The following is a 12831-nucleotide window of genomic DNA, read 5'->3' as shown; positions in this document are numbered from 1 at the left end:
GGGGAGCCGGCGAGCAACGTGTGCCCTCCCCGGAACGTCTAGGAATTCAGAGGTAGGGATGACCCAGAGCATCTGTGGTCCTGGGGCCTCGGCGCCCGGACTCTCGTGAGGGGCTTGGTGGGAATGGAGGCCTGGCAAACGACAGGGCCAAGTTCAGGCCATAGCCCGTCTTGTTAATAAAGTTTGATCGGCACACAGCCACGTCCCTTCATTTACAAGTTGCCTGTGGCGGAGTCCACTGATTGTGACCTGGAGCTCCCAGACTTGGAAGTGATGGCTTTACGCCCTTTACAGAAAAGATCGCGGACCCCTCTCGAGGCCGCGATGCTCCCCACCTCGGTGATTCAGAAATGGGCACGTGGCCTCCACCAGCCAACCGGGGCTCACCGAGTTCTGGTGCCGTCTCTGGCCTGGGTGTCGCGCCCACACCTGCCTGAAAGCGTCGGGTGCGGTGGGGCCGCCATCGGCAGCCTGAGGATGCCAAGCCCAGAGGAGGCGTGTCCCGAGGGAGCCTCCCGGTGGCTCGTGGGGCCTGGGTCCAGCCGTGCCCGAAGTCAGTGCTTGGTTTTTGGCCTCTGAGACCCGAGGAGTTTTCTTTTCGGTTAAGTCGCCAGAGTCAGTCACTTTTTGGTTAAGACTGTTAGGCTGCCTGGCTGTCTGGCGCCTTCCGAATCCTTTTTTGTTTCCTACACACTTGCTTTCGCAGCTTCCTCTACGGCCACGAGCTGGTCAGGTGGCCTAGGACCTGCCGGTCGCATGCGCCTGCCTGGCTGATTCCGAAGCGAGACGGAGAGGCCCCGTGCGCTGGCCCCTACGGGGATGGCACCCAGTTCAGCGTGGGCACCAGGAGGGGCTGCTCCGGCTGGAGCCTCCGAGTCCGACACGGCGGGCCCTCGGGTCTTGTGACCGCTCACAGCCTCTAGCAGCTTCCCTCTCTGTTTAGGTGACTGGGGTGGGTCCGGGCAGTGTCACCTAAGAGCCGGGCTTTGGGTGTGCCCCCGCGGGTCACCACAGCTGGCCCGATGGGCACCTCTGTCTGCTCTGCTCTGCCTCTGTCTCCGGGGTGCGGGGTCCGTCCCAGAGCTTCACGGCACAGGCGAGACCTGTGTGTCCCGGAGCCCGGTTCCTCCCAGACTCTGGGTGAAGTTTATTCCAAGAGTCTATTTTAATTCATGCGAGTTTAATAAAGGTTCACAAAGAAGGGCCTTAAGCTGATAAATCTGGCTTAGGATTTTCTTATTAACCTTCCCCTAGCCATAATGAGTTTTTAATTTAATTTTTTCAGGTTTTCGGGCACAGGGAAAGCCTCTCCCATGCCTCACGGGATGCGAAGGCAGATATTTGGGAAAGAAGGAATTTTAAGATCACTGGAACACAGTGTCTCGCCTAGATGGTAATCCAGAATTCAAATGTAGCCCCATCCCCGGGGGCGGGGAGGATTTCATCTAGCACAAACACAGCTCCGAGGCAGAAATCCGCAGGGCTCCCAGGGGAAGGTCACATTAGCATAGAGGAGGATTTGGGTGGGGACAGTGAAGCCCAGCAGGATTCAGAGAGGACGGAGAATGCCAGCCTGTCCACACCCCACAGCATAACCCGTGAGGCTGTGTTTTTGTTTCTGTTCCGATCACTTGGAACCACGGCTGGTCCTAAAAGTCCTAAAAGACGCGTGCGTGGGCCGGAGGACTTGACCCTCCCCCAGCCGCCTCTTGGGATGCAGGACACCCCCTCCTCTCCAGTCCGCACCCCCTGCATTGGTGGGGCATCTAACCGGGAAGGAGGGGTGCCCTCCCTGACCTGGAACTCAGGGACGTGCCACAGTCATTAGCAGAGCCTGGAGAGCCGGCCCCGGGAGTCCCCGTCTGGCCAGGACGGGGCTGTGGGTGCTGGGTGGGCACCTGGGGAGGGTTCTCCGTGGACCCCCCCCCCCCCCCGGCACACACCAGCACTGCCCCTCCATTTGTCCTTGGCTTCTGCTGGCATATGTAACTACGGATGCGCCTCTGGACATTCCAGTGGTTTTATTGTTTAGAATTTACTTTTGTATCCAGTAAAATCATGATGGTTTCTGCTGGGTTCTGAGTTCAGATCAGAATCAGATTGGAGGACCAGTGGCCCTGATCCAGAAGCAACCTGAAGGCTGTCTTTATTCACCCTGCACATCACAGGGGAGGGACTGAGGTCTGGGGGCCAGGAGGCCCCCCTGAGCCTCTGTCCCCACCCCGAGGAGCCGTCCCCAGAGAAGGCAGATAGCGCACGGGGGTGCGCCCCACCTCACAGGGGAGGAAACGGGCACGGGGCCTCCCGGACCTGCTGAGGTTAGCGACTGGTCTGTGTGGGAGACCGGTTAGCAGCCGGGACTCTGGCTCCAGCCTCTGACCCCCACGTCTGCCTGCAGTCCGGCTGGGTGGGGACCCAGGGGGGTCGAAGAACGTGTCCTCTTTGGGAAGCGGACACCGGCATGGCAGGAAGGGCTTGTGGTGGGATGTGATGTCGGGTGGGGACGGGCGCTCCTGCCTGCCGTCTCTCGGTGCTCGGAGGAGATCCGAGTAACTAGGGCAGAACTTTGCACCCAGTGTCTGTGCGCGGTTAAGGGTGTTGAGTCCGTGCCCGTTTTGAGATGCCAAATTCTGATTCTCAGGAACTCATGCTGACTTGAAATCTCTCCCTTCTCCTGGGTTTGTGGACGTAAGTCGAAAAGCTGAGGAGACCTGGGATTCACAGGACCTGGGGGGCCAGAGTGGGCCCACTTTCAGGCGGTGTGGGCCCAGCCAGCCCTGGGGAGGGCGGAGTTCGCTCGGGGCCAAGTGCTGCGTCCACACTCGCTGTCCTCCTGTCCCATCTCCAGAGAACGGGGCGGCGGGGGTGGGGGGGGGCACCGCCATGATCACATGCCCTTTTGTTTTTGACACTGACTTGAATTTAACTAAATTACTTAATTTAACCACATTAATTGTTTTCACATGTAATCTCATCCATGCTTCTCTGGGGACGGGAAGCAGGCCATGCGGTCACCACGTACAGCGGGGGCGCCGTGGGGTGGGGGGCTCAGTCGGTTGAGCATCCGACTCCTGACTTTGGCTCAGGTCATGATATCCCAGGGTCATGGGATCGAGCCCCGAGTCAGGCTCTGTGCCAAGAGTGTGGAGTCTGCTCAGGATTCTCTGTCTCTCCCACTCTCTGCCCCTCTCCTGCTCTGTCTCTCAAATAAAGAGAAAAGAGGAAACGCATCTTATCAGCTGCCAGGTTTTGAACTGCCATAATAGTGCATCTTAATGGCTTCTATCCACCCCCCCTCCCCCGCCAACAGATGAGGAAACTGGGCTGACAGGGAGAGTTCTAGTGACTTCGCTGTGAGTCCCTCGCCTGCAGAGTGAGCGCTGGGGCAGGACTCCAGCGTGTGAAGGCGGGGGCCTGCTCGTGCTGCCGTGACGGGCTGGCGGCCGCCCGTGGCACGTTCAGAGTGCAGCACGGTTCCAGGCGTAAACCTTCACGGACACCAGTGGATGCTCCTAACATCCCCTTGGGACCGATGACACTTTTGTGTAAAGTGGGGACATTGAGAGAGGTCCGGCGGTCAGCCCAGGTTACAGGGCTAGGAGGGACCAGGCGGGGGGCTCGTGAGGGGCCTCCTGACTCCAGGCGAGTCAGGGGGAGGGTGGCTGAGCTGGTGGCAGGGGCCTGGGACCCCGGCTATCCAGGCTCCACTCCGGGACCTGAGGACGAAGCCAGCAGGAGGTCCTCGGGGCTGAGTGCGTCCTGGGGGCCACCAGCCCCCCACCCAGCTGACCCCCACACTCACCCTCGAGGGGTGCTGAGTGTCCAATGGCCGTACAACCCGCCAGCCCTGCGGGGGGGGCACCAGGCGGCAGCACATGCACAGGGAAAATGACTTTTAATTAACATTTAAGGGTAGGAACTGGATCATGCAAATCCCCCCACCCCCCCCATCTCCTCAGCTTGTGCTGATTGTTCTTGATTAAGCTCGATAAAAATAGCCTGGCTGTGCGGGGATGCGGCCGGCCCTCGGCCCCGCCCACCACCCCTGTGCCAAGCAGTGTCCTGGGCCCCGTCTGTCACCCGTCTCCAGGGACACACCATGGGCCACCCTGACCCCCGAATCTAACCCACGATTGCCATGTGACCCAGTTACCAGGACGTTAGCACATGGGTGGGGGGGGGGGGGCGCGCACTCCTGCCTGGAAACTGGTCTCCCCCCCACCCCCCGCCGCAGCGGCCTTTGGGTCTGACCATAGCGAGGCCGCCCCCTGAGCGCTGTCCTGGCGGACGTCAGGACCCGAGGTACCGCTGAAGCACTCCGCCTTGACTCTCGGACCCTGCGCCCACTCCAGGCCTGGGGCCTGCCCGAGGCCGGCCGGGGCACAGGAGGGGCAGGCGGGACGTCCCAGGGAGCCAGGCTGTGCCCACCTGCCCTTTGCCTGGACGGGGGTCACGTCTGGGGTCAGATGCACCTTCTCTCCAGGGTCTCCGTGCGCTTCCGTGGCGCCCGCTTCTCAGAGGTGTGTGCGGATCAAGGGGTGCCCTCGTCCTGGTGCGTCCCCCCTCCTGGTGCCCCACACAGCGCTCCCTCCCCTCGCTCCCTCCCCGGCCCTCCCAGGACTGGCACTTGGGGGAGCCCGCGGGGGTTTCAGTGCGGCTGCGTGTGGAGGGGAAGACGGGGTTCCGGCTGGCAGAGCTGGGCTGGGGCTGGGCCGGGGGGGGGGGGGCAGAGGTGGTCCCCCCGCAGGCCTGCCCGCAGGAGCGGGTGTGGGGCAGCCGGGGGCCCTCGCTGTGGCCGCTGAACGCGCTCCGCCTCAGGAGGGGACAGGACAGCCACGTGGCAGAGGCGGGGCCCGAGGCAGCAGGCGCTCTGGGTTTGACTGTCTCGCTGTGTGACCTCGGGCAGCCCGGAACTAGCCCTCTGGGCCTCAGTCGTCTCTGGTGGAAAAAGGGGCAGTGGCCATGTATGTGATGACCACCGTGGCCAGGTCAGGGAAAACCTCTCAGGAAACACAGAAGCTTCTAGGCGTGACCACCAAGGTCACGTCAGGGGGAAAGTCCTCTCAGGAAACACAGAAGCTTCTAGGCATGACCACCGTGGCCACGTCAGGGGTGGGGGGGAGTCCTCTTAGGAAACACACAGAAGCTTCTAGGCGTGACAGCCATGATGCTACGGCTCCGTCCCCGGTCCGGGCGGCCATCTGCAGACAGCAGTGGCACGGGGACACGGAGGACACGCGATGGTGGCCAGTGCACGTGGCTGTTCTGTGTCTCCTTCCCGCTCCGACGACTCTGTGTGAGCCTGACGTTATTCCCAAACGAGCACTGAAAACATCCCAAGGCCACTCAGAATCTACGGACACGGGAGGGTCTCCGAGACACATCGTGAGTGAAAGAACACAAGTCGGAGGACACCAGGTACGGAGCGGGGCGCAAGGTGGAGGCGGCGTGGGGCGGAAGGGGACGCCTTCGTCACGGTGGCTCCCTTGGTAGCTTTTCGGTTACGCTACCGTGTGTGCGAACTACCTGATTGGGAGCTCAGCCTGGTCTCCACTCTGCCTAGAACTCGTTTGTGGGCCGTGTGCGTAGAGCCGCACACGCACTCATGGCGGCTCGCTTGGCTCACGCTCCGTATCTGGACTTGGGATCAGAACGGGCCCCTCTGTTCCTGACGCCAAGAGGGTTAACTGCCTCGCTTCCTGGAGCCGGACCGGGCTGGCCGCCTGGACTGCATCACGGAGGGAAGAAGAATGTGCAGCCGCCCAGGTTCCTGGGATAGTGATGCCGTAAGAGAAGCAGAGAAGACCCAGCTGGCTGGGGACGGCACCGAGACAAACTTCGTGACCAACCAGGGACCACACACGGGCGGTGTATCCGTCGCCCTGGCGGGAAGAGCTAGCTGGAAGCCTCCCCCGAGGGGAGGATGCTCTGCCCAGGACCCTCAATCGGGACCCCACCCGGGCCGTTCACCGTGGGGCCTCCCCAGCCGGCAGGCTGGATGGGGTGAGCACCCGATGTGATGCGTGAACCCTTCTCTCTCCCTCTCTGTACTCTCTCCCCCTTTATGTTTACTCTGTTTACTTCCATACATTCCCTTTCCCTTATAATCGATACAGTTTTCCTCCATGAAACAGAAAGTTTAGCTGTGGTGAACTACTGTCATTCAGAACAATCTTTAAAACAGAGAAAATGATTAAACGAAGGAGGGCATCCACGGACGGGGTGCTCACAGATGGTCCAAAGATCTGAGCTGGCCACGGGGGACCCCCAGGAACGCGGGAGATTGTCCGACCGTGCGGGTGCAACCACAGACGTGGGCTCCACGGGCGTTCTGTTGGATGAGAGAAGCCTGGCTCCACAGAACTGCGCGACCCGCGTGACTCCATCCACGTGATGTCGTAGGACAAGCAAAGGTCACCTTGGCGATGGACGCAGGGGTGGGGGCTGCCTCTGGGGACGGGCACGGGCCTGTGCTCCTGGCCGGTGGGAACGTTTCCCGGAAGGTCCGTGCGTTATGCCGCATTCCCGTCATACCTCAATAGCATCGGCAAGATCTCCATCCGACTCGAAGCCAGAGACCAAGAGGTCTCTCTGGGAGCGCTTGTCTGGAGCCGATGGGCTGTGTCTACTTTGGCTCCTGGTGTATTAGGCGGCGGCTGACCATCTTGGGCGTAAAAGAATCAGGCTGTTTGGGGGCAGGAGGGTGGGCGCAGGCTCTGGTCTGCCCCATGCCGGAGCCCTCTGCCTTTCCGCTTGTCGCTGCAGCCACCGGTCTGTGCCATCGCCTGCCCTCCCCGGGTGGCCACACCTTCTCCAGGGCACCTGGGTGCAAGTGCGGACCAGGATCTCGAGGCAGGTGGGGGCTCTGAGCACCCTGTCCGGTCTCTGGGAGCTTTTGCCAAACCCCGTGGTGGCTGGAGGTGACCAGGAGGGCTGGGCTGAGTCCTTGACTCCCCGGGTCGCTATGGTGGCCCATGCCTGGAAGCACATCCTTCACTACCAACAGGGACAGCTGGCTTGGTTTCCTTCTGCCCTGTTCCCATGGCGACAGTGGAGGTCCCGAGGCTGTTTCCTGGTGGTCCTGGCGGTCACGAGGGCTGGTGCCACCGCCCCAGCAGACAACAAGGGTTCGCAGTTGGCACCAGGACACGAGCGTATCCCCGGGAACAGTGTCCTCTTGCCTGGGCACCCGCCCGGGACCACCTGAGACCCCCTGAGGCGGCAGGTGGGTTCTGAGTGTCCAAGGTGTCCACCCACTCGGCGCAACCGCCAGGGTCGATGTCAGATGCCTGGCGTGGTGCTGGCTCCACTCCTCACTACAAGGTCACCTCTGGGAGGCGTCCTGCTCCCGAGGGTGCTGTGGTCACAGGCGCTAGCGCGGGCCTGGCATGTCCAGAAGACAGGTCTGCCTGGCCAGGTGTGCGCCAGGCCCTACTGGGGCCTGCACCCTGGGCATTATTCTCCTTCCAGGGTCGCTCGGGGCCGCTTCACCCATGTCCAGACTCCCCGGGACATTGGCCCAGGGCCTTTCCTGCCATTGCCCACTGGCCCAGGAGAGCAGGTGGCCGCGGAAGCCAGCCCGCTCCTCGCCAGGTGGGCTGTGTGGATCAGCAGCTCCGCCCGCGTGCAAGCTACCGTCCGCCCGCTAGATGGCGCTGCGCCCCCACAGGCAAGGCCACCCCGCCGGGTTCCGGGATGTGGGAAGTTGGGGAGGGGGGTGGAGGTACAGGGGTGTGGGGTCTGGGGACTCTGTGATTCGGGGACAGGAGCGCTCGGGGCGTGGGGCGTGGGGAAGCAGGAGGAGAGGATGCTTGGACCCCAGGGAGGCTCTCGTCTCCCAGACTCTGGCCTGTGAGATGTCTTCCTGGCGCTGACCGGCCTTCTCGGGGAGGAGGGGTCTCCTCTCTGTTTCCCCACCGCCTTCCCCTCCCCCTCCCCCCTCCCCCCTCGCTGCACAGCAGGTGCAGCTTCTGGGCTCCAATCCCAGCTGCTCCCACTTATGGGCTAGCAGTGAGGGTCTGGGCAAGTGACTTCGTGTCTCTGAGCCTCTGTCACTGAGGGACTGTCAGGCGAGGGCCCTGACCCTCACAAGGTTGGGGGGACCAGAGCCTGGCAGGGGAAGACTCCCCGCGTGGCTTGTGCTGTCGCCATTACTGTCACTGTTATTGCCGTGGCCCCCTCACCCAGTCGGCCCTCCGGGAGCCTGGACCCCAGCAGAGGCGGTGGCTCTGAGAGGCCATCCTGAGACCTTGGGGTGGCAGCCGCCAGCCAGTACCACTCTGGGGGCCCTTGCTGACCTGACCCTCCCTCCCGCCCATCCTGGCCCCTGCACCCACCACACCTGAGGACGGGCGCCTGCCCTCGCGGGGGGAGGGGGGGGCACAGCGCTGCTCGCCAAGGACCTGGACAGTCATCCGGGGAGGGTGTGGACCAGTGAGTGGGGAGAGAGCAGGGCCGGCCCCTGAAGACGGCTGGGTGGCACAGGAGGGGGTCACCAAACGTGCCGGGCACTGAGTGGGCCGTGAGGATTTCCTGGGGAGGGGCTCCTGGCCGGGCAGCGCTGTTGAATCTGTGACCCCGGGGCCCTGCCCCTGGGACGTGCCGGCATGAGCGCAGCTGGTCTCTGTGACTCGTGGGCTTTAGACTCAGAACGGAGGTGCATGAATGCCCACCAAGTGCATTTGGGCACTCAGGCCGGGAGCAGCCTGGTGTGGGCAGCTCTGCCTGAGGGGGAGGAACGCCCGGCGTGTCCCCACCCTCCACGACGTTCTGCTCATGGCAACGTTCTGCTCCTGCAGGCCCCCCCCCCCCCCGCCCCAGGAGGTCGCGTTGCATACATGGCCACACGCAGCCGCACGCGTGCCTCCCAAAGCGACCGGGCCCCAAAACCACAGGTCAACTCCGGAGAGAGTGTCCAGCCCAGTCTGTCCCGGGCACTTCTCAGAGCGTCAGCTGCGGCTCAACATCGGGCTTCGCGGTGCCGGACTGGAGCACACGTCCCCCCGCACCCACCCCCGGAGGCAGAGCCTTGGCAGGCCCTCCCGCCTGTCTCCCGCCGCAGACCCCGGGGAGGCCCCCTCCGCGTCGGCCTCCCACTGCCCAGGGCCGTGGCGGCCCCGCTGTCCGTCCCTCCATCACACTCAGGGAGGGGAGAAGCGGCACGAGCCGCGCCCGACGGCCGTGAGCTGCGTACTCACCGTGCTCGTGGTGAACTCCGGCGGGTTGTCGTTCACGTCCGTCACCGAGATGATGGCCGTGGCCGTGTTCGACAGGCCGTAGTTGAGGTTCCCTTCCATGTCTGTGGCCTGGACAATGACTGTGTACTGCTGCACTTTCTGGAGGGACAGGGGCGGGAGGGAACAGGCATCAGTTTGGGTTTCGGCCCGTCCTTTCCATCAACACGCACGCTCCCCGTGGCTGGCCCCTGCCGGGTGGGACGCTGCCCGCAGGGGCCCTGGCCGCTCTCCGCTCCTGAGCCGCCGGGAGAACGCTCTCCTCCGCTTGCTGTGGGGCCACCGCGCGGCCCGGAGCGGCCTGGCTGCTCTCGTCTCGGCGTTCCCGGCTTCGGGAGGCGCGGATCAGCGGTGCCGGCGCAGCAGGGAGAACGGGGGGCCGAGAGCACCATGTTGCGTGGGGCTCGGGAAACCAGGGATGGACACTTTGCAGAGAGAGGGGCAATCCCCCGGACACGCCAGGGCTCCATGAGCCGCCCTCAGACCGGCCTCCCACATCCGCGGCTCAGAACAGGGTTCTGAGTTTACGGTTTTGTGCCATCGTTTCATCGTTGTCTGTGCTCACCAAACGGAGCTCTGGGAGGCCACGGCTGTCTTACTCGCCACCGTGTCCCCAAAGCCGACCGCAGTGCCCAACACATAGAGCATTAAATGTTCCTAAGCGACCGTCGGTGACAACAGAGATGCTGAGGAGCAGTGAGCTTGTCCACTGAGGTCCCTTGGTGCCTGATAAGGCGTCTGGATATTTGTGGACAGCTGGGAGTCGCTGAGGAGCCTGGAGAGAAATCACGTGATCCAAGAAGCGTCTACAGGGGGTCAGCAAACTATGGCCCTCGGGCCAAATCTCCCTACCACTGCTTATTTAATCTGTAAATAAAGTTGTACTGACACAGGGCCACGTCCACTCATTAGCGCGCTGTCTGTGGCTTGTTTCTGCACGACAACAGCTGAGTGGCTGTGACAGAGATCACGTGGCCGGAAAAGCCTACAACGGTCACTGGCCCTTGACAGAAGGCGTGCGTCAGCCCTGGGCTCTGACACCAGACAACATGAGCCGGGTACCCCCGGGGCAGGCTGGGCAGGGACACCACAAGCTTCTCCGGGAGCCAGGGCGGGGGAAACCGGGGGAGGCTTCTGGAAGAGGAGGGATGTGCTGCCCGGAGGTGACAGCGTGGCAGCCCCTCCCCAAGCTGGGAGGAGCGTGTCTGGGCTCACGAAGTCCATCTGGCTGGGCCCTGGACTGGGGTGGGGGCTCTGGGGGCTCGGGCAGCGTCCACACACTGTTTCCCACCTAGAACCTGCCCTGTCCTCCCACCAGTCAAGGCCACTGTCCCATGCGACTGTGGCCTGGGGGCCCGGTGCAGCCCACTCCAGGGTCAGGACGCGTGTGGGGGTGGGGGTGTGCTGGCTCCTGGCCCCCATCCTCCCCCCACTTCCTCCCCCTGGCTGTCACTCCAAGTGGTGACAGGAGCCCCTGGAGGAGCAGGAAACCGCTCCTCTGTGCCCGCCTGGGTCACTCCTTCTAGGGGACAGATCCGTTGGATGGGGGGTGGGGAGGCACAATCAGGGCTCCTCAACAGGCCTTCCAGGGCGACAGGCACGAGGGGAGGGGCCGAGAGGCGCGGCGGCACGGGGGCCGGCCTGCCAGGCCTCAGTCCCCATCTGTGAGAGGCTGTGTGCCTGGACTCCAGCCTAGTGCCTGGTACACAGCAGACCCTCGACCAGTGTTTGTTAAGTGAATTGAGGAAATGCCTAAAACAGCTGACACTTGTGAAAATGGATAGAACTTGCAACCAAGGAGACGTAAAAAAATAATAGAAATAGCTTCACTCTGGTGCTGTGCTACGTTCGAAAGTTTTCTCACAAAAGATAAACCTTTACTTCCTTCCCTTCTTCCTCTCTGTCATCCATTTACCCATCCACCCACCCACCCATCTCTCCATCATCCATCCCTCCCTTCCTCCCTCCCTCCCCCCATTCATCCCTCCATCCCCCCATCCCACCATCCACCTATCCATCCAGCCCTCCACCCATCTATCCCTCATCATCCATCCTGCCCCCTTCCCTCTCTCCTTCTAACCGCCTGTCATTTATGTCAGGAGAACCACAACCACCCCATGAGGTGGCTGACATCTTCTCCTCTGTGCTGGGCACAAGGGAACTCTAGAAAGAGGGAGAGGCTTCCCCTTGGAGGTGCATCAGAGATGGTTCTTGAACGAGGAGTGTAGGGCTCACCGGAGAGGGAAGCTCGGACAGGCAGTGTGAACAGCAGGGGCAGGAGGCCCAGTGAAATCAGCCCAGCACGTGGCCCTGCCCACGCGGCCCTGCGTCTTCTCACAGCTGGGACCACCGAGCGCACCAGGGGCAGGTGGACGTGCCGGTGGGGATTCCGGATACCCGTCGTTGCCTTCTGGCTTTTGTCGTGGACAGAATGCATGTGGAGCCAACGGTGCCCACACGGCAACATCAGAGAAGACACCTAGCGGTCTCTTTCTGAACGGACGGTACACGGAGAGCGTGGCCGGCGCCATCCTCCACGGACTGCCCGCGACAGCAGCACGGTCAGGATTCACCTTCACCGGCGCGGACAAGGCACACGCAGAAACCCGCCAGGCCTGGCCTCGTGGCTCTGCCCGCGGCAGAGGCCGCGTCCCCAGGGCAGAAGGAAGACGCCCTTCCTTCCCGTCCATCAGAGGGGCCACCTGTCTCAGGCAACAGCTCTGCCTTGGCGAGGACTAGGACGCTGGTGCTGGAGGCGGTGCCCGTGCCGGGGGAAGGCCGGCAAACCGATCCTGAATCCCCACACGCTTGAGCCTTGGTCCCTCTGCACCCCACCCCGCGTGCTCCCTGCCCCACCAGGACGCGGGCGCACAACCCGGTTTCCCGCAGCCTCGCTTTGGAAGGTTCTCTGGTTTAATCTGACTTTCTCCTCCCCCCTGCCCCCGCAGGACCGACTTCCAAGCCGCACAGAATCTCGGCGGAATCCACCCGTGATGGGCAGGGGACACCTCGGGCCTTCCTGCACGCCGGTGTCCCTCATCACGGGGCAGCCCGGCCACCCGGCCGGGTCGGCGTCCCTCTGCCAGTCCTGCCATGTGGCCACACGTGCCCAGGTTGGTGCACACTGACTGTCACATCGCCCCCCACGGCTGGCCTGGCGCTCGGGCTCCGTGGCGAGCACCCTGTGGGCGCCATCGGGGGGAGCAGTGAACGAGTAAGTGGGGCTTGGCAAGCCAGAGCCCGGCGCACGAGTGGGCAAGTGACGTGATGCCTGCAGGATGCGGGTGTGCAGGACCACATCCACCCCGCTCCTGGGTTGCTGGCTGCACTCTTCCCCTGGCGCATCATGGAGCCCTGGACTCTGAGACAGCCGGCACGTCCCCGCCCCTGTGCTGGCCTTGCTCAGGGCACACGGCAGCGTCCCCTTCAGTGAGGCTTCCCCCACGACCTCTGCCACTGGGGCTTTGACTGTCTGACCCCTGGGGTGGGAAGGAAGGGGGCCCGGTGGAGCAGACACGGAGCGACCAAACCTCCTGCCCCACCTTGCTTCCCAGGGCCACCACCACAAGGGGCCAGAGCAGAGGACCCGAGAGGGCAC

At 63.2% G+C, this 12831-nt stretch overlaps 1 protein-coding gene across 1 annotated transcript in view; it reads right to left on the bottom strand.

Annotated features, from left to right (window-relative positions):
- The window catches only part of CDH4 (cadherin 4), a 166175-nt gene that overhangs the window by 20854 nt on the left and 132490 nt on the right, over positions 1-12831 (bottom strand). The window contains exon 9 of the mRNA XM_040459752.1: positions 9198-9335. Coding sequence (XP_040315686.1) covers positions 9198-9335 — 138 coding nt within the window. The remainder of the gene's footprint in view (positions 1-9197; positions 9336-12831) is intronic.

The sequence above is a fragment of the Herpailurus yagouaroundi genome, unplaced genomic scaffold, assembly GCF_014898765.1.
Source record: "Herpailurus yagouaroundi ecotype Mexico unplaced genomic scaffold, PumYag 246, whole genome shotgun sequence".
Lineage (NCBI taxonomy): Eukaryota > Metazoa > Chordata > Mammalia > Carnivora > Felidae > Herpailurus > Herpailurus yagouaroundi.
Note: the sequence above shows the minus strand (reverse complement) of the source record. Positions and strands in the feature narration are given on the sequence as shown.